The sequence below is a fragment of the Caenorhabditis remanei genome, chromosome V, assembly GCF_010183535.1.
Source record: "Caenorhabditis remanei strain PX506 chromosome V, whole genome shotgun sequence".
In the NCBI taxonomy this organism is placed as follows: domain Eukaryota; kingdom Metazoa; phylum Nematoda; class Chromadorea; order Rhabditida; family Rhabditidae; genus Caenorhabditis; species Caenorhabditis remanei.
In genome coordinates, this window is record NC_071332.1 from 15,653,024 (window position 1) to 15,671,439 (window position 18,416).

General features: G+C 41.7%; 5 protein-coding genes across 5 annotated transcripts; 1 reads left to right on the plus strand and 4 right to left on the minus strand.

Moving 5' to 3' along the window:
• Nucleotides 1–2,957: 2,957 nt before the first annotated feature.
• GCK72_020375 (uncharacterized protein) lies at nucleotides 2,958–3,908 on the plus strand (the record flags this gene model as incomplete). Its single annotated transcript, XM_003107533.2, has 1 exon — nucleotides 2,958–3,908. One exon carries the CDS (start codon nucleotides 2,958–2,960, stop codon nucleotides 3,906–3,908), a length of 951 nt encoding a protein of 316 aa, XP_003107581.2.
• A 957-nt stretch (nucleotides 3,909–4,865) lies between these two features.
• Nucleotides 4,866–5,168, minus strand: GCK72_020376 (uncharacterized protein; the record flags this gene model as incomplete). Its single annotated transcript, XM_003116378.2, has 2 exons — nucleotides 4,866–4,939; nucleotides 4,997–5,168. The coding sequence occupies 2 exons, from the start codon at nucleotides 5,166–5,168 to the stop codon at nucleotides 4,866–4,868; spliced, it is 246 nt and encodes an 81-aa protein (XP_003116426.2).
• A 2,932-nt stretch (nucleotides 5,169–8,100) lies between these two features.
• Nucleotides 8,101–14,256, minus strand: GCK72_020377 (uncharacterized protein; the record flags this gene model as incomplete). Its single annotated transcript, XM_003116286.2, has 6 exons — nucleotides 8,101–8,658; nucleotides 9,168–9,548; nucleotides 10,369–11,238; nucleotides 12,080–13,144; nucleotides 13,202–14,098; nucleotides 14,152–14,256. The coding sequence occupies 6 exons, from the start codon at nucleotides 14,254–14,256 to the stop codon at nucleotides 8,101–8,103; spliced, it is 3,876 nt and encodes a 1,291-aa protein (XP_003116334.2).
• A 999-nt stretch (nucleotides 14,257–15,255) lies between these two features.
• Nucleotides 15,256–16,699, minus strand: GCK72_020378 (uncharacterized protein; the record flags this gene model as incomplete). The annotated part of the gene is made up of 3 exons (XM_003116194.2): nucleotides 15,256–15,660; nucleotides 15,806–15,930; nucleotides 15,979–16,699. The coding sequence occupies 3 exons, from the start codon at nucleotides 16,697–16,699 to the stop codon at nucleotides 15,256–15,258; spliced, it is 1,251 nt and encodes a 416-aa protein (XP_003116242.1).
• An 806-nt stretch (nucleotides 16,700–17,505) lies between these two features.
• On the minus strand, nucleotides 17,506–18,416 carry GCK72_020379 (uncharacterized protein; the record flags this gene model as incomplete). The annotated part of the gene is made up of 2 exons (XM_053733544.1): nucleotides 17,506–17,808; nucleotides 18,063–18,416. 2 exons carry the CDS (start codon nucleotides 18,414–18,416, stop codon nucleotides 17,506–17,508), a joined length of 657 nt encoding a protein of 218 aa, XP_053582457.1.

Sequence of the window (18,416 nt, forward strand, 5' to 3'; positions counted from 1 at the left end):
AGATGATCGCTCCGGAGCTGCTCGCAATGAGAAAAGGAGAGGAGAAGGTTCCGGAATTGTCGCAAAAAGGCCTTCAGAAACAAGCGGAAATAAACGTACAAGTCATCAATATGCTGAATAACGGTGCGGCGGATCTGGGGAAAGCTGTGGAGGAGGTCGTCGATCTGCTGAAAAGAAGAAACCAAGAGCTGCTGCTGTTGGACAAGGACCCTTCGGCTCTGAAGAATGTGGAAAAGTTGAGGGCAATCGCGGCGGTCACGAGTTCGGAAGGAAGCAATGCAGGCGATGCGAAATTGATGGCGTTAGCCCAGATAATGTCTCAAGGAGGAGATAATCGGAACCAAAGAAGTGGGGCAAGAAGACAGTGGTTTCCAGCAGCGGGCTTCGGAGGAAGGCAATCCGGAGTCCGCAATTTCTCAGCCTATTCGCAGAGAGGAGGCCATGGAGGTGAAAGGGCATTTGGGACAAAAAGACAGTTCAATGGAAGCTCGACTTCTGGAGACTTTCCGAAACGTTCTCAAATCCAATGCTTCAGTTGCGGCGAAATTGGACACTATAGTACCCAGTGCGGTCGAACCAGGTAAGGTATACCCCAACAGGCTTTCGGAGCATATACAGTTTTGGTGTGAGTTAACAGGAGAACGTTGGATTTTAGAGGTAATAAAGAACGGTTACGAAATTCCCTTAGATAAACATTTTCCTCTTCCCGCACCCGAGGGAATGAGGAAGATGGCCAAGAATAATATGAATTTTGTAATTACAGAAATCAATAAACTACGAGAGACGGGTGTCGTGTCGGTGGCGGAGAGCCCGATGGTCGTTAGCCCGCTTCAGGTGGCTAGAAATGGTGAGAAATTGAGACTAATCTTGGATCTTTCCAAACTTAATAAAGGGTTATCGCCTGCCAGGTTCAGGCAAGAGGACTGGAAAACGGTCTGGCCGTTTTTGAGTGAAGCATGTTATGCAGCTACTTTTGATTTTCGTAGTGGGTATCACCATGTTAAGATTTCCGAAGCGTCTTCAGATTTGCTCGCTTTTTCGCTTTCGGATCCCCCATCCTCTCCGTTTCTGAAGTTCAACGCGCTCCCATTTGGTCTCTCTACAGCTCCCTGGTTATTCACAAAAATTTTTAGACCCTTAGTCGGAAGGTGGAGAGCAGCGGGAATAAATATATTTCTTTATCTGGATGATGGCTTGATTTTAGCCAAAACCAGAGAGGAAGCGGAGCGGGCGGTGATAATGGTGAGAGAGGATTTGAAGGCGGCGGGAGTGTGTGTAGCAGAGGATAAGTCAAACTGGGAACCAAGCGCACAGTTTACTTGGCTGGGCATAAGAGGAGATTTGACGGAAAGAACGGTCAGATTGACTGAGAAAAGAGAGAATTCTCTCCGAGATCAGATCTCGTTGTTAAAAAGGAGCCGGGCTCCGTCGGTTCTGGACCGACAGAAAATGTGTGGTTATTTGTCATCATTGACGATCGTTGCAGGGCACGAAGCGATTGGTCGTCAGCGACAGATGGCTTCGGTGATAGCAGAGGAGACGGTTGGGCTCGAAAGAGCTGGATCGATAAGACGACAACTTAGTGAAGGTGAGATATCTGAATTGGATTTCTGGGAAGAAAAGCTGGAGAGCGGCGGCATGATAAGAGACATGGAAGAAGAGTTTGAGCCACAGTGGTTTTTATTCACCGACGCATCTGCAGAGGGACTCGGCGCAGTGTTGAAGAACGGGAGTGGACAAACAGTGATGAAAATGTCCGAACTAGGAGGAACAGGTTTCCAGAATGAGTCGAGCGCATTGAGAGAGTTGAGAGCAGTGCAAATGGCAGTAGAGAGAATGGCGTCGTGGAAAAGAGGAGCAGTTTTGATCCATACAGACAGCCAGGCAGCAGTCATCATTTTGAGAAAAGGCTCAATGAGAAGGACGCTACAGATCGTAGCTGAGAGAGTATGGGAGAGTTTGCGCAGTATCGGCCAGGCGAAATTTATCTGGATTCCCAGAGAACAGAATAAGGAAGCGGATGAGGCTAGTAGAGACTTCGATTATGACGACTGGGCAGTGCAAAATTGGGCGTTTGAGTGGGCGCAAAAAAGATGGGGTGAAGTCAAATGTGACTGGTTCGCAGACGAACAGAACACGAAAACAGAACTCTTCTTTTCCAGGCTGCCAGAACCGGGAACTCTTGGCGCAGACGTCTTCGAGCATGTTGACAAAGCTGGAGCTATCGGATTGGCTTGGTGGGTACCTCCTCCTGCTCTTATTCCACGCCTAATGCGGGTGGCACGGCAGAAGAAATTGAGAGGAATTTTAGCAACGCCCTTGTGGAAAGCACATCCCTCATATCAAGCGTTAGTAAATGAGCGGGGAGAGTTCATCCCGGAGATTAGAGATAGTAGAATATTCAAGGTTAATACTAAAATTATTTCGCCAGGTAGAGGCTCCCAGAGAGGAGAAAGAATGGCTTCAGAGTTTTGCAGATCCCCATTCATGCTCGCAATTATCGATTTTTCTTTTTAGCCCAATGGCTTTGCGTGTTCTACCAATTTCCGAAACACAAAACCAATAAAGTCTGTAATATCGAATATATTGTTAATAATCAATTTTCCTATTTTTAGCCTAGGACCAAAGAAAACTAATTCTCTCGACCCGAATGGGGAGAGAGAATTATTTGTTTTCTTGGGAAGGGTAGTCTAGTACTATAGTACAAGTAGACGGTGAACGGTTTAAAGGCGCATAGACTTTTACGCGAAAAAGGTCCCGTCGCGACAGCCGCCCACGCTATGCGCGAGCAGGTCATCTTTTCCTCATTCTACGTGTTCGTTAACGTCCCTCCCACCCGGACCCAACGAACACGAACAAGAGAGAGAGAGAGAGAAAAAAGGGGCAGGACAGCTCAAGAAGGCTAAAAGGAATAATAAGTTTTTGCAGAGGGAGAGAAGTTGGCGTTCGTCAAAAACATGATCAACTCGCTCGGACCGGGAAATCTTGTGAAAGCAATCGAATTTCTGGCCAGGGCGGCTCTAGAAGGAAAAGCACCGTCGACAGCTCGGGACTACTTGAAAGAAAATGCCGCTAGAAGGAAGTGGATACAAAATAACGGTCTTCCACTCAACGAGACATCCACTCTGATATACTTGGCATCCAGGTCGGAGTTGGTGGGCGGTGGTTCGTTGGCGAAAATCGTGGCAGCATTCAAGATGTCTAACACAGAAATGTCAAAAGTTGGAAGTCAGTTGGCAGCGGATGTGATTCGAGCCACACGGAGGAAAGAAGTGCAGAAGAGGCAACAACCGAAAGCAGTGTCGTGGAGTGAGCTGCAAGTTGTCGCTGGAACGAAGAGCAACGATGAGAAAGGTGAAAGAGATACACTGATTCTGTTGCTATCTCACCAAGCGTTACTGAGAGCTGAGGAAGCAGCGAATCTGAAATGGTCGGACTTAACTCAAACTAATGGAATCTTGGAAATCCGAGTGAGAAAAGCAAAGAACGACCAACAGGCACTCGGTCGAAGCACGTTCATTCCTTGTCCGGATGGTTCGGATTTGGACTGTCGCCTCAAGCGATGGAAAGTTTGCGAATCTCTAAGATCGAGAAAGAGTGAGTATTTGTTTTCAAATTTGAATAACGGAGCTGGACTCTCGGCGAGCGCGATAAGCTCCATAGTTAAAAAGAAGCTGATGGAGTTCGGGATAGATGGGACTCACCACTCATTGAGACGAGGAGCCGCCAACGACTTGCAAAGACAAGGACTTTCGAAGGAGGAGATCAAGGCGCGTGGGAGATGGCGATCTGATGCTGGTCTCGAAAGGTACTTGGTGGATACGCCGGAAGCGCAAGGAATATCAGGCGGAGCGGAGGAGGAGGCGGATGGACCACCGGTGCTAGTACGTCAGCCAGAAGAAGGATGAGAGCAGTCCATGTTGTCTAATTACCTAATTACCGTTCCTGTTACTCTAAGTTATTTGTTTTCTGTTTTATTAATTACCGTTCCCGTTACTCTACTTTAACTGTTTCTGTTTTACTAACCCTGTTCACCATCATGTAAATTCATTATCGATTATCGACTATCGATTAATCATAGATTATTCTGTATCATTTATAGCTACCAACCAATTTCCGAAACACAAAACCAATAAAGTCTGTAATATCGAATATATTGTTAATAATCAATTTTCCTATTTTTAGCCTAGGACCAAAGAAAACTAATTCTCTCGACCCGAATGGGGAGAGAGAATTATCTTTATTGAAAACGTTGATTTTCTCTGAAAATTCTAGGAAAATTACTGGGATTTTCGCTCAGAAAACTTTAGCGCTGCTATTTAACCAGCGCATTTTGAGTATTATTCCATCAGAAAACGAAAATAATTACATTTTCAACGTTGAATTGCTCAGTTATTTTCAAAGCATCACTTAATTTCAAAACGAAGAACTTTAGCAATGTTTAGCAGCGCTGAAATTGTACAACACTCCAAAATTCCGGCTGCGCGTGTTGTTTACCGTAAATCGACACCACTTTTAGCACTGCTAAACAGCGCTAAACTTAAACAAAAGTTCATGAAATCAATTTTCTTTTTTCTTTCATGATTTTTCTTGTCTTTCGAATGCAATTTTCGGTGAAAAATGAGCTGATTAGCTGTCCGACATCACTAGACTCCATAAAACTACCAGATATTTTAAGATTTTCGCTGAAATTGAACAAAATCCGACATTTTTGTTGCTCAATCTTGATTTTTGTAGTTTGTTCTTGTAATTTGTAACACTGCCAAAGTATATACATACAATCTGCTTTTTTATTGTTTCAATCTTTCACATTTTCAAAAAATAATGGGAAGAGAGAAGAAGAAAAACGAAGAGAACGAATGGAATTACAGAAGAGAGCAACAGGCGAGTTTGATCTCCTCGAATGAGCAAGTTCCGGTGCAGCAGTCGGCTAGAGCGCCTGGAAAAAATTAATCTTAGAAATTGAAAAACAATTTCAAAATATATAGAAACTCACTGAGCTCACTGATTTTGTTGGCATTTGCACATTGCTCGGCGCTCATAATTCTGCACATTCTCTCCAACTTTTTGATGCAAATCTCTGCTGGAAATGCGGCTTCCGACACCATAAACATGCAGAGCAACAGTGAAATGAAGACGAAAGTCTTTTGGAGAGTAGAGAGCGACATTTTGAGTAGAGGAGCTTAAATTTTCAAAAAGCTTTTATGGAAACTAAGAACTTGGAAAAAAGAGATAAAATTCAATTTAAAAGTAAAAAAAGGAAAAAAGAAACGTCGAACGAGCGAATGAATGAAACATGTGTTGTGTCGCTTCAAAGGGGATAAGAATTAGAGAAGTGGGCGGAGTCACGGAGTTCAGGAAAGGGGCGGAGCTTCGAACCGCTAGGGAGGGGGGATCACGAGGTGGGATGGGGGTGGTGATGGTATGAGGGAGAGGATTTTTTGAAAATTGAAAAAAAGGAGAAACATGAGAACACGGGGAATGCCCTTGAAGGGGAAGAATGGGAGGGGAATAATCGAATGAAAATGGAATTAGAAATCGGAGAAGCTTGAGGGTGGGAGAGAAGGAAGTTTGGTGACAAGAAGTGATCAATGTTCGCTCTAATGAAACAAGATTTCAATGGAGCGCGTTTGAATGGACACTGCCCACACTCTCTCTTTTTTCATTTCAAAAAAAAACTTCGGATTGTATTTCCGATGTTCTCGAGAGGGTCCGATGGTTCGGATTACCAAGGATGGAGTTTGGAGAGAGAGGGGGCGTTCGTGGATGAATATGGGAGTGGACTGGGAATCTGGAAGAAATCATCATTATGAAAATAGGGACGAAGCAGGGTTGGGAAATTCCCGGCCGGGCCGGGCCGACTGAAGAATTTTCCTTGGCCCGGCTCCTGTAGAAATTTGAAATATTTAAAAAATATTTGAATTTTTTTCTGCAAAAAAGTCGAATTTTCGACTATATTTTGGAACATCGATAAAAATTGAAGCGTACGAGAATATTGGAGAATTTTGCGATTTTTTTGATGAAAATTTCAAAAAAATTGTTTAAAAATTGTGCTCATTTTTGATCCCGGCCCCGGCTGGCCCGGAATTTCCCAACCCTGGGACTAAGTTTCTGCAAAAGAATTTTTTAGGCTGTGCCATCGTTTTCAAGATTTACTTAGCGCTCAGATAGGAGTTCTCTGCAAGTACCGCTTGGCACAAAAAGACTAGTTTTCCGGAACTGAAAAGTTCAGCCACAGTATTCTACCGTAGTCTCTGTAGGTTAGCAGCGCTAAACCAGTTTGGAGCAGCTAACCAGATCCAAAGTTGAACCGGGGCTTTTTTTCTAAGTTTTCAGATATTTTTCAGCATTTTGAGTATTTTTCAGATAGAATATGACATAAACTTTATTTCAAATGTTGAATTCCTCTGAAAATTCCAGAAAATTACTAGATTCTGGCACAAAAGACTTTTGCGCTGGCTGTCCTGAACTGAAATGTTAGCCTACCGTAGTCTCTGTAAGACAGAGGACTAGAATTCCAAGAGATTTCTAGGCCATCAAATCGCCAATTTGACACAACCTAACTTTCCAAAGTGAGTTTTCTAGGCCACTCTCATTTCCATATTCCTGTTACTTTCTGATCATTGTCCAAAAAGTTCCTACGTCATGTGAGCCCCCCACAACTTTTCCCATAAATAAGTGCACATCATCCGGCCCAATTACTCGTTAAAATCTACGCCGAAAAACAAGAATTGAAATGTGATATTTCTCCTCTTTTGGCCGAGGGGATGTGCCCTTCTTCTTCTTCTTCATTTGGTTTATGATCCAGATAGAGAAAGAGAGAGGACGATATTATTAGTAATGTGGTGGATAGAGGAGATATCTGATATCCTCACTCAACACACTGAAAACACTGAAAACATCCATTTTCAAATCAGAAATCGGAGAAACTTCTGGAAAATGAGAAGAAGAAGAAGTGAGTAATAAACAGGAAGAAGGAGTTGACGATATGGAGACAAATATAGATGAAGATGACGATGAAGAAGACGTCAACGTCTTCTGGGATACAAATTCAGTGTGATAAATTGGAGAGCGAGGGTTTCAGAGATCAAAATTTTGTAGTTTTGGGGAAGAGAGGGACTAGAAAACTCATGAGCATATCTTGACAAGGCTGGGTAATTTGCGCCAAACTTCACATTTTTGGAATTTTTTTCGCGAAAGTGACAAATTTTCGACTATCATTCAGAATTAGAAGAAATTCTGAAAAATCATGTTGGTTTTTTGAAGCCGGGCCTTCAAAAATCCTATTGCGTCGTTTCTTGGCCTAACTTTTCTTTTAGCGAAAACTAGGCAACCTATCTCTTGGTATTGGTGGCCTAACTTTCTCCTACTGGAAAACTAGACCCCCAATAAGCGATTTGTCAAAAAGGCCGAGAAAAAAGGATGGCCCAGAAAACTCGGGTCGAATATTTTAAGCCAGAAACTGTGGACTAACTTCCTCACCATGGAAAACTAGTCCCCGGGAAATAACGAATTCTAGTCCCCGTGCTCAAAGAGATTGAATGGTGGCCTAACTTTCCCTCGATGAGAACCTAGTCCCCCTCTCTTTCCTCGTGACCTAACTTCCCAAATCCAGAAAGTTCTTCCATCTCATTCTGAAATTCGAACCCCCATTGGGAACATAGAACATTTCTCCCCCCGAACGGATTATATTTCCCCTTTCCTCCCCAAAGTTTGACCTCTCAAGTGGGGGCCTAGAAACCCAAACTAGTCCCCCCATTATATGAACTTTGCTTCTCCAAAAACCTAATACGTGTCATATTGTGTTTACACTTTGTTGTTATTGCAGAAATAATATGTTCAGGCATCACGAGTAAGTATGCATTCTAAATGTGTGTGTGTGCACTGTTTTGGGTTTTGGAGAGAAAAGTTTTTGGGAAAAAGCAGGGAATAGAGGACACACAAGAAACAGGATTCGGGGATTTATTAGACAGGAAAAGAATGGATAAATTTAAAAAATAGGAATATGGTACAGTCAGATTACAAACATTTTCAATTGTTGTACAGTGAGATATCTTGTGTGAAAAAGAATAAAAATAATAATTATTTCTCAATAGCAATTCAATTTTTAGTGCGTTTAAGTGTGTTTCCAGGTGATGCTCCACGTCGTTTCGCCATATTCCGTTGCTTCGCGTGTCCTGTAGTCGTCGAGAATCGATGAACTTCTGTCGAGTCTTTGGATGAAACCGAGATGAGAACTCCTTGATATTGTCGTCCAATGATATGTGCATTCACACATTCGAACACTTCTCTCTCATCCAAAACCGTCTCTTCGGAGCTCTCAGAAACCTCCAGAATCTCTATGGAATCGTCGTGAACAATGTAGAGGAACGGCGTCGTGTAGATGAATTCCATCGGCATTTTCTCCCATTCGATCGTCGATTTTCGTGTCATTTCACCGTAAAGATTCACGAAAACTCCATGATTTTGGAAAGCGAGAAGCACCTCATTCGATGAGATCAACTGAGCACTGACTGGATAATCATTACGTGGAATTGTTAGTTGACGTGGAGTCGTCGAGTTTCCATCGAGTGGCACGTAGTAGAACGTGTCAGATGCATAGATGATGCCATGGGGCGCACTTTCAACAAATGTCACCGGTTCGGGAACGTTGATTTTCTGGAAAAATGAGGTTTTTGAGAGAAATTTGGACATCTGGCGTGCCTTTGGCTCGTTTTCCTAGTGGAAAATGTGCATTTTGAACGAAAATTCGGTATCTGACGTGGGCGCGTTTTTTCGCCGGAAAATAAAGATGTTGTGAATCTGGCTCGTCTTGGTCGCGTTTTCGAGCGAAATTTCGATATCTGGCGTGTGTTTAGTGCGTTTTTTTTTTTAGAAAAACTGGGGCGTCTTGGGCGCGTTTTGGTATGAAATAAGATTTTGGAGTGAAATTTGGACATCTGGCGTGCCTTTGGCGCGTTTTTCTCGTTTCACTCTCGGAACTGTTTCAGTTGCCTAATTTCCTCTATCATTCAATTCTAGTCCCTTAACCAATATTAGGATTGCTGGACTAGAAAATCTCAGCTGGAAACCTAGACCGCAGACAAAATTCTAGTCCCGATATCAGAAATGTTGTCACTAGAGCGCATTTTCCACATCTCAGACTCCTTTTTAGTGACTAAACTTACAGCAAATTGACTGAAAATATCCCTGGTCGCATTATACTTTCGAATATACAAATGAGTATCATCCGAAATCACTAAATATCTCTGTCCAGTTCCACCAGCTTGCTGATGATATTTAATAGTGTGAACATGTCCGAATTCCGGCAAAATCTCCGGTCGAATCGATGGCTGAGTACTTTGCATTGCCAGTGTTAACGAATCCATCGGTATGACTGCCAACTGTCTGTGCTTGTTGACTACCATAGCCACCGTATTGATTTCAGACATTATTTCCAGACAAGTGACAGACATTGGACCGGCAATACGCATTGGATTACGTGGTTGGGAGATGCTAGTGAAGAAGAGGCCAGTTTGAGTGGCGAATAGGATCCAGTCCTCGATTGTCTTAAACATTATGGATTTAAAAAAAAATTAATCGAGAACGTATTAGCTCGGCACAGTTCTTACAACTGTGCTCCACCGAAAAGCCCTTAAAAAGTATCTCTTTTTCTCTGAGTCTCTCAATTTCGCACACACTTTTCTTTGTTTACGGTAGAGCGCGGTTGTAAGAAGTGTGCCGTGCTAATAATGGAATTTAAAAAAGGCATACTTATCAAGGCCCGGCTTCAAAAAATGACTCTTTTTTTCAATTTTTCATCGAAAATGTGACCATTTCCGATAATTTTTCAGAATTTCTTCCAATTCTGAATCATAGTCGAAATTTTAACATTTTCGCGAAAAAATTCAAAAATGCTTGTTTTCAATCGTCGGGAAGTCCACAGTTGCTGGCCTAATATTTTCGGCCAGAGTTTTCTAGGCCATCTTTTTGAGTTACTCTACAATTTCCTATATGAGATTCTCGGCATTCATTTCGACAAATCGCTTATTGGGGGGTCAAGTTTTTCAGTAGGAGAAAGTTAGGCCACCAATACAAAGAGATAGGTGGCCTAGTTTTCGTTCTAAAAAAAGTTAGGCCAAGAAACGACGTCCTAGGATTTTTGAAAACCCGGCTTCAGAAAAGCACCTTTAAAAAAAATCTCAATTTGTCATCGAAAATGTGGCAATTTCCGATGATTTTTCAGAATTTCTTCTAATTCTGAATAATAGTCGAAATCTTGACTTTTTCGCGAAAAAAATTCTAAAAATTTCAAAAAGTTTGAAATTTGAATTGTGGCGCCAAAACACCCGGGTTGATAAGTATGAATATAACACGAATTCTTCTTACCACAGCCTTAAAAATCTTCAAATTATTCGGCGAATTCAGCACCAACAAACAACTAAACTCGGCTATCGAAGATGGCTTCGAGTTGAGCATCATTCGTTTTCTCTGAGCCGTCTGTAGACATTCCGCCCATCTTCCAGCCGCCGGTTGGGATGGAGCCAGGATATAGAGTGATCTACGTGGCATTTTGATCATGAGCACATTGCTGGCTCTCATCGAATCATCACAGTCGACAGGCATCTCTTGTCCGGTACGGAGCACCCATTGCTCTTGATTCAAGTCAATCCAGAGAAATGGTTTATCAAGATCCGCTCCATCATTCGTATAGAATGCGATTCGTGTCAAATCCATCATAGCCCACGAGGCGATCCACGTGGATCCGGGCATATCATCCTGATAAACTCTCAACCATCCATTCATTCTTCCCTCCGACACCGCAGACACATTCGTATTATTCTCCTGGTAATACGTGGCACATTGCACCGGCATTCCACACGTATTATTGACACGTGGAGCACACGAAGCATGCACGTGGACGTCACAATGCACACATTTACGCGCTTTTCCGAGTGTGGGAATACCGACGAAACAGAGCGAACATTTGATGGAGAGAACACCCAAATGACGGTATTCTTTCCATTTGTGTGGGATATCGTGTCGCATTGTTCCCTGTCTGTTATGGGAGAGTTCACTCGCCGATTGACTTGTTTTCGTGATTTCCGTGGAAGTTGTGGTGGAGGTGACTACTGTAGTCGTGTTGGCAGTGGATTGAGACTTTTTCGAGTCGGCGAGCAAGCGACGTTTCTCTGCTAAGTTGCTCATCAGAGCTTGACGTTGCTCTTCGAGAGCACGCACCTCTTCGGCTTCGCGCATCTGGAAATAAAGAAAGCATTTCTAGAGAGAAAAAGTATAAAAAATTGCGTCTGAAATATCAAACAACGTTTTGATTAAACTATTTTATTTTTCGCACTGAAAATGCAGTATTTTCAGGTTTTCAGACGTTGCAATGGATGAAAAAGATCCCATTCATCAGAATTGTGGAATATTAAATCTCTATCGAATGAGCCTGAAAACGTGAATTTTGGTCAAAATTGACTTTTTTGATACAGAAAAACTGATTTTCGGAAAAAGGAGATTTTCAGAAAATTCAGCCAACAATTTCCAAAAATTGTAACAGTTTCAGAACGTTCTCGAGTACATTTACAGCAATTTTTGTTCGAAGATGCTTTGTGCTAAAAGAGATATACTCATCTCTCTGAAAATCGGTTTTTCAGTAACAGTTATTTTTTTTTTTGTTATTTTCTGACTAAAATTCAAACCGATTTTCAGAAAGATGAGTATATCTCTTTCGGCACAAGCATTTTCGAACAGAAATTACACAGCATGTGCATGAGGATGCTCTGAAACTGTTAAAATGTTTAGAAAAAGACAAATTGGATGAAATGGCTGAAAACCATAATTTTTTTGAAAATCGGCTTTTCTGTATCAAAAATTCAACCAAAAATTCACGTTTTTTGGCTCATAAGATAGAAAATTTAATATTCCACAATTCTGATGAATGGGGCCATTTTTCATCCATTGCGACGTCTCAAAACCTATAAATACTGGATTTTCAGTGCAAAAAATAAAATAATTCTTGCAGTTCTTTTTTCGCTGTGTGTGAAACCATGCAACGCCAAATTTGCTAGAAATGGGCGGAGCCTCCTAAACCTACATAAACAGTCGTATCCATCTCAGAGACCGTACTCAACAACGTGCTTCTCCTCCCCAATTTCGGTTGCTTATTCTGCTGTTTCGCATTAATTTGTGTATGGAGATAGGCGATGGTCTCTTCCGATTCGGTAACCTGCTGTGACTTCTCCGCCAAATCCTCCTCCATTTTATTCATTTTCATCTCGAAATCCGCATTCTCCCTTTCCAAACGCTCACATTTATCCATCGAGTTTTGCCAGTTTCGTTTGAATTCCTCGATCTTCTCGAGTGCATCCGCCATTCCCTTCCTCAAACGAACGTTCTCCTCAAGAATCTTGTCTTGCTGACGTCGTACTTCCTCTAGAATCTGCTGAACCTTCTGATTATCCGCTTTCACTTCCTCAATCGTCTTTTTGGCACTTCTCAGCTCACTATCTCTCTTCGAGAGCGTCAATCTGAGATGCTCCGCATCCTCTTCATTCCTCTTCTCCTCTCCTTTTTTCTGTGCAATCGTCGACAACTCTTGTCTATAATCCAGATGAACCTCTTGAATCTCCTCCTTCATATAATCAATCTTCTGTGCTTGTCGGGAGTTCTCAGCTCTCAACATCTCGAGTTCTTGCTCCACTTTCCTCTGATTCTCCAGTTGTGCTTCTAGCCCTCGGATCCTCACAACCATATCATTACACTGCTCGATGGCGCGTCTTCTGGACCCTTCTGCCGTCTCTTTGAGTGCTTTGAAATGTGAACATTGTTGGTCAGCCATCACAAGATGCTTCCCAAGTTGATTCAGTTTCTCGTGAGTCTTACTCAATTCACTCTTCATCGAGTCATGCTCTCTCTTGATAACTTCAAGTCCAGCCATCTTAGTCTGCAATTCTTCGATTTTCAGCTCCCTTTCAGCCGCCAGTGTCGTCAATGACTCCATCTCCTTCTCCACATTCTTTTTGAGCTCTGAGATTCGTTTAACCTCACTTAACGCCTCATCCCTCTGCTTCTCAAGCTCCTCTCTCTTTTTATCGAAACCAGTGAGCTCCCGACGAGCCTCTAAAAGGTCGCAACGAATATCCGCTTTCTGGCGAGTCAACTGTAATATATAAAACGATTATAGGTAAGAATCAATATCAGTTGGCTAAAAACCTACCTTCATATTATCGTCCTGCAAGAATTTCGTCGCCTGATCCGAGTCGCCCATCGCCGCTTTCATTTGCTGTTTGAGAGCTTCCAACTCTTCTTTCGTCGAGTTCACCAACTCTTTTTTCGCCAATAACTCCTTTTCCAACCTCGCATTTTTCATTTTCAGATCACTCATCGTCTCCTCAATCACCTTGGCGGATAATTGTATGAATTCCTCTCGTTCCTTCTTCTTCGGGTCTTTACGGACTGGTGTTAAGTATTCCAGACGATCCGATAGCTGACGGACTTCACTCAACACTTTTTGAGTGTTCTCTTGCTCTCGATTCACTTCCAAACTCTTCCGATCGCTCTCCTTTAACTGATTCCTAAACTTCTCCAACTTCTCCCCTAATGCTCTCTTTTCATTCGAACTTTCTGCCATTGTCCTGTTGTATTCCTCACTCAAACCCTTCAATCGTTCCGTCATCCTCCGCAACTCTCCATTCATTTGATAAATCTCATCAGTTTTCGACAATTTGTCCTTTTCCAGCTCATGAATTCGGTTTCTCAACGAATTCAGCTGCTCCTCGTTCTCCTTTTTGTCATCTTCTGTCATTTTTAATGCCTCTGCCATCCGTTGCTTCTCCACTTCCAGTGCTGAACATTTATCCTGGAGAATTCGAATTTGCGACTGTTTCTGCTTCAAATCGTCCTCCAAAACCGTCATATCTCGTCGATAGATTCGCGTCTCTTGTGTCGACACTCGGTTACTTCGCTCAATAATTACACTCTCATTGAGTCCCGCCTTATCGACCAGGGTGCCTTGTAGTGCGTCGCGTTCAGCGCGCAATTCTTGAATGACGTTTTCCGACTCCAACAGACGATTCTTCAGCTCTTCTTGGGTCTCATTGCTGAGATCTACCACCTGCAGGCATATGCGATTATTGAATTTATAAGAATTCATTTAGAATTAATTACCTGAAACGGCGAAGAGTACCGTGATGTTCGTGGCGAGATTGCTCTCCTCCTCGGAGTTTTCTTTGAAGTCACTGATTGTGGCGTTGTGTAAACAGAGTCACACATCGCTGAAAATAAAATTTACTGAAAAAACTGATAAGGAAAACGATAAAACACCCAGAAAAGGGCAAAACAGAAGGAGTGACGAGCTTCCGAATTTGAATTTCCCTCCGTGGTACGCAAACACTGCGACGCGCAATTACACAGTTTCGGGCGAGAGAGTGTGCGAAACGAGGACACGCAGAGAAAACGAGATAAGAGGGAACTTTGAAAATCGATGCCGATTGTAAAATTCAATGATTCTGGAGTTTCAGCCGAATTCTGAATATTTAGAAAACCTGAATACATTAAATTTACAAAAATAAATGATTTGAGTAATTTAGTTTCATTGAATTCAGCGATTTCTATGTTTTCGCTTATTTTGAGTGGACGCTCTTGATTTTTCAATTTCCAGTTCTTAATTTTTTGTCGATAACATCAAAAATATCAATTTCCAGAGCATATTCTTTTGAAAATGAGCAATTCAGGCCTGGAAAAGAAACAAAACAGCAATTTCCTGTGAATTTCCGTTGCAAAATGTGACAAGAAATCATTGAAATTACGTGATACCCATCATCCTTTACCAATCCTTGCTCTTTTCGAATATTCATGAGTAAACACTTTTCTCCGAACACTAAAGGTCGAATGATAATTATTTCATGAAGAAAATGTGTATAGCATGGAATTTTCTATTCAAGTGCCGTGTACGTCTATTTTCAGGTTCAGTGTACTCGGTTTCTCCTTCTCTCTGCAAAAACGGATGATTTTGAAAACGGAAATGCGTGGGTAGGAAACACTAATGAACACGAGCACTTCAAATGATGAGGATTAGAAGAGTGGGGAGAAATGTCACATTTCTGAAGGGACTCGAGAAGGAGAGAAAATTATTTACTCATAAAACTGAAAGAAGATCGACTTTGTTCATATCAGACAAAGTGTAAATACAATAAATTATAGTAAAAATACTATTCACAGCACAACAGAAAGAGGCGGAAGGTAAGGAAGAGGCAATGAATAGAACATGATTTACTTGTAGAAATCAAACTCGTTGGTGTCCTTTTTGACGACATTCTTATAAGCCTTCTCCAAATCCTTCGTGAGCACAACGTAGCGGTTCTCGCGAACAGCTTGCATGCCAGCTTCTTGACAGATCGCGTTGATGTCAGCTCCAGAAATCTTGTCTGGTCGAGCGACCCAATCTTCCAAATCAACGTCATCGGAGAGATTCATACGACCACATACGGTGGAGAAAACGAGACGTTTTTGACGACGATCCGGCAATGGGAACTCGATTTTTCGGTCGAGACGTCCAGGACGGAGAAGAGCGGGATCGAGAGTGTCCTGTCGATTGGTGGCCATGATCACTTTGATATTGGTGCTCTGGTCGAAACCATCCATTTGATTGAGTAATTCGAGAAGAATACGTTGGACCTGGAAGTGAAATTTAGGGGAATACAACTATATAAAGTGAAAAATACTGAAAATAGTGACATTTTAGAGACAAAACCGTAAATTTTTCAATTGAAATACGTTTATTCCATTTTCCTGTTTTACAGATTAAAAAGACTCAACAAACCTCACGATCAGCTCCAGTTTGCGCGTCGAACCGTTTTGTGGCAATGGCATCGATTTCGTCGATAAAGATGATCGACGGGCTGTTCTCTTTGGCCAGACGGAACACATCACGCACCATTCGTGGTCCTGAAAACAGATTTTTAAGAAATTATTCGAAATTCGTTGCTCAATTACCTTCTCCAAGATACTTCTGAACGAATTCCGAACCGACGACACGGATGAACGATGCAGCGGTGTTCGCAGCGACTGCCTTCGCAAGCATAGTCTTTCCACATCCCGGTGGTCCGTACATGAGAACTCCTCTTGGGGGATCGATTCCGATTTGTTGATAAAGTTCTCCGTGAGTCAGTGGAAGCTCAACGGCCTCTCGAACTTCCTGTTTCTGCATATCGAGACCTCCGATATCCGAATATGAGACATCTGGCTTCTCATCAGGACGGAGCATTTGAATGGAGCTGTCGGCCTCTGGCGGGAGCACATCGACCAGAGCATTCGAGTATTTGTGAAGAGAAACCGAGCATCCTGGCTTCAATAGCTCACGATCAAGAGTGGAGAGAACTCGGACAAAGTAGTTGGATCCTGTTGTACTGCCGACGATCGCATGATCATTATCGACGGCCTCCAGGAATTGACCGATAACCAGCGGCACCGCTTGAATACGTTTCACCTCTTCCTGTGCGTGAAGCAGTTCTCTTTCGAGATTTCTTGTCTCAAGTTTAATGTAATCCTCCATGACTTGAAGATGATCAAGCTTATTTTGAAGACGAGTCAATTTGACGCAGTCGTCATGAGAAGTATCGACACAAGTAGGTGGGAGTGGTGGACGAATATATATGTTCGAAGGGAGATTTGGGTTGGGTTCAATATCGATCTGAGCCATTGAGCCGAGCGACATCTTTCTGGAAGCAAATTGTTAGAAGAAAATGGGGAGGCGGAGAGAAGAAAAATTATACAAAGAATTTATTGGAAAATACAGAAAATACGAAATTTGAATGATTTCGTACGACTGACAGCGTAAATTGGAGAAATATGCGAATCTGCAACAAAACAAATTACGAGTAATTACTTAATTTGGCGCCAAAAACGGAAAAATAAGTTTAAAAATGGAAGATCAAATCATTTTTCAACCAAGCGAGCAGGGAAATGTACAAAAAGGCAGAACAAATATTTTTTAAAGAATTTTCGACTGTACTTAGCGAATTTGTGTCTTATCAGAAAAATTTTCGTTTTTTTTCGAATTTGTCAAGTGATTAGTGACCAGAAAGCCAAATTTCAGTGGATTTAACGCTAAAAAAGCTGAAAATACATCAAAAGAATATGAAATTACCGAAAAAACCCGAGATTTGCTCATTTTCAACGGGAAGAAAAGAAAAATGATGACAAAAAATTAATGGGCGTGGCGCAGGTTACTGTAGGGCGAGTAAACCTGCACATCAAACTCTCGGAAAGTTTTTTCGTCGAAAAAATTGAACTTTTGAAGCAAATGAGGAAATATATAGTGTGAAATAATAGATAAATAAAACTGAAATTTTTCCCAAACATGTTTCATACCGGGTTGCACCGCAAACAGCAATTTTTCGGAAAGTAGAGATTTTAGCGCTGCTTAACAGCGCTAAAGTTTGGTGGCGATTTACGGTAAACAGGTGCTGCAAAAATTTGATAAAGTTTCACTGAAAAAATTTTATAACAACAGAAAATAAATCAAATCGGAATCTTATTGAAAAAACAAGAAAACAATGTTCTACTAGCAATTCCTCCTCCCAACGATCCGAACAATGTTCCAATACCAGGAAGAATGAGAGTACCGAGATTTGCTCCAAGTTTTGCTCCAAACCAGACGCATATATATTTGAAAATTGTGGACCGATCAAGACTTTTTCCTGTTATTCTATCTTTCTCCAGTGTATCAGAAAATATAATCGAATCCTCTAAAATGAGTAGAATGAATGAAATTGGAGCTGCTTTGTTGAGTAGATATATCCCTCGCCCACTGTATCGAAGTATCTGAAAAATAATTTCTGAAAATTTGGTTGAAACGAGAACTTTCCCTAAACTAAACATGTGTAATCCGTACTTAAGCCATTTTCGAAACGAATGAATCCTCAAAAAAAACTTTTTGAATTATGGCGACACAGTTAGAAGTAATCCAAGAACCGCACATATTTGTGATTTATTTCCTAATTGCGACAAACCCGGGGGCTTATTCTTGAATCTTTTCGGAGTAGTTATTTCTAGTATTAACTAAATTTATAACTCACCATTGCGACAGAATACGGTAGAAAAGCTCTCGGTTCAGGATTCCCTGTTACAAATGAGCTGATATCCAAATAATAAAGATCCGCATTATTATAACGATGTTCATCCAACCGAACCCACCAATCGACTCCTCTATTCACTGATTTGTCATAGAAAATGAATGAATTCCAATCGTTGGTTTCAACGATATAATTCCAATGGTTATACATTGCTCCTATGTAGAACCCATCAATAAACACTTTGCCGTGTTCAACGTGTTCTCTGTTGAATGGTCCAAATGCTATGTATAAGAAGAATATTATGCAAACTGATTTGAAATAAAACCGTTCTATCTGATTCTTCAAATCAGAAAGCAT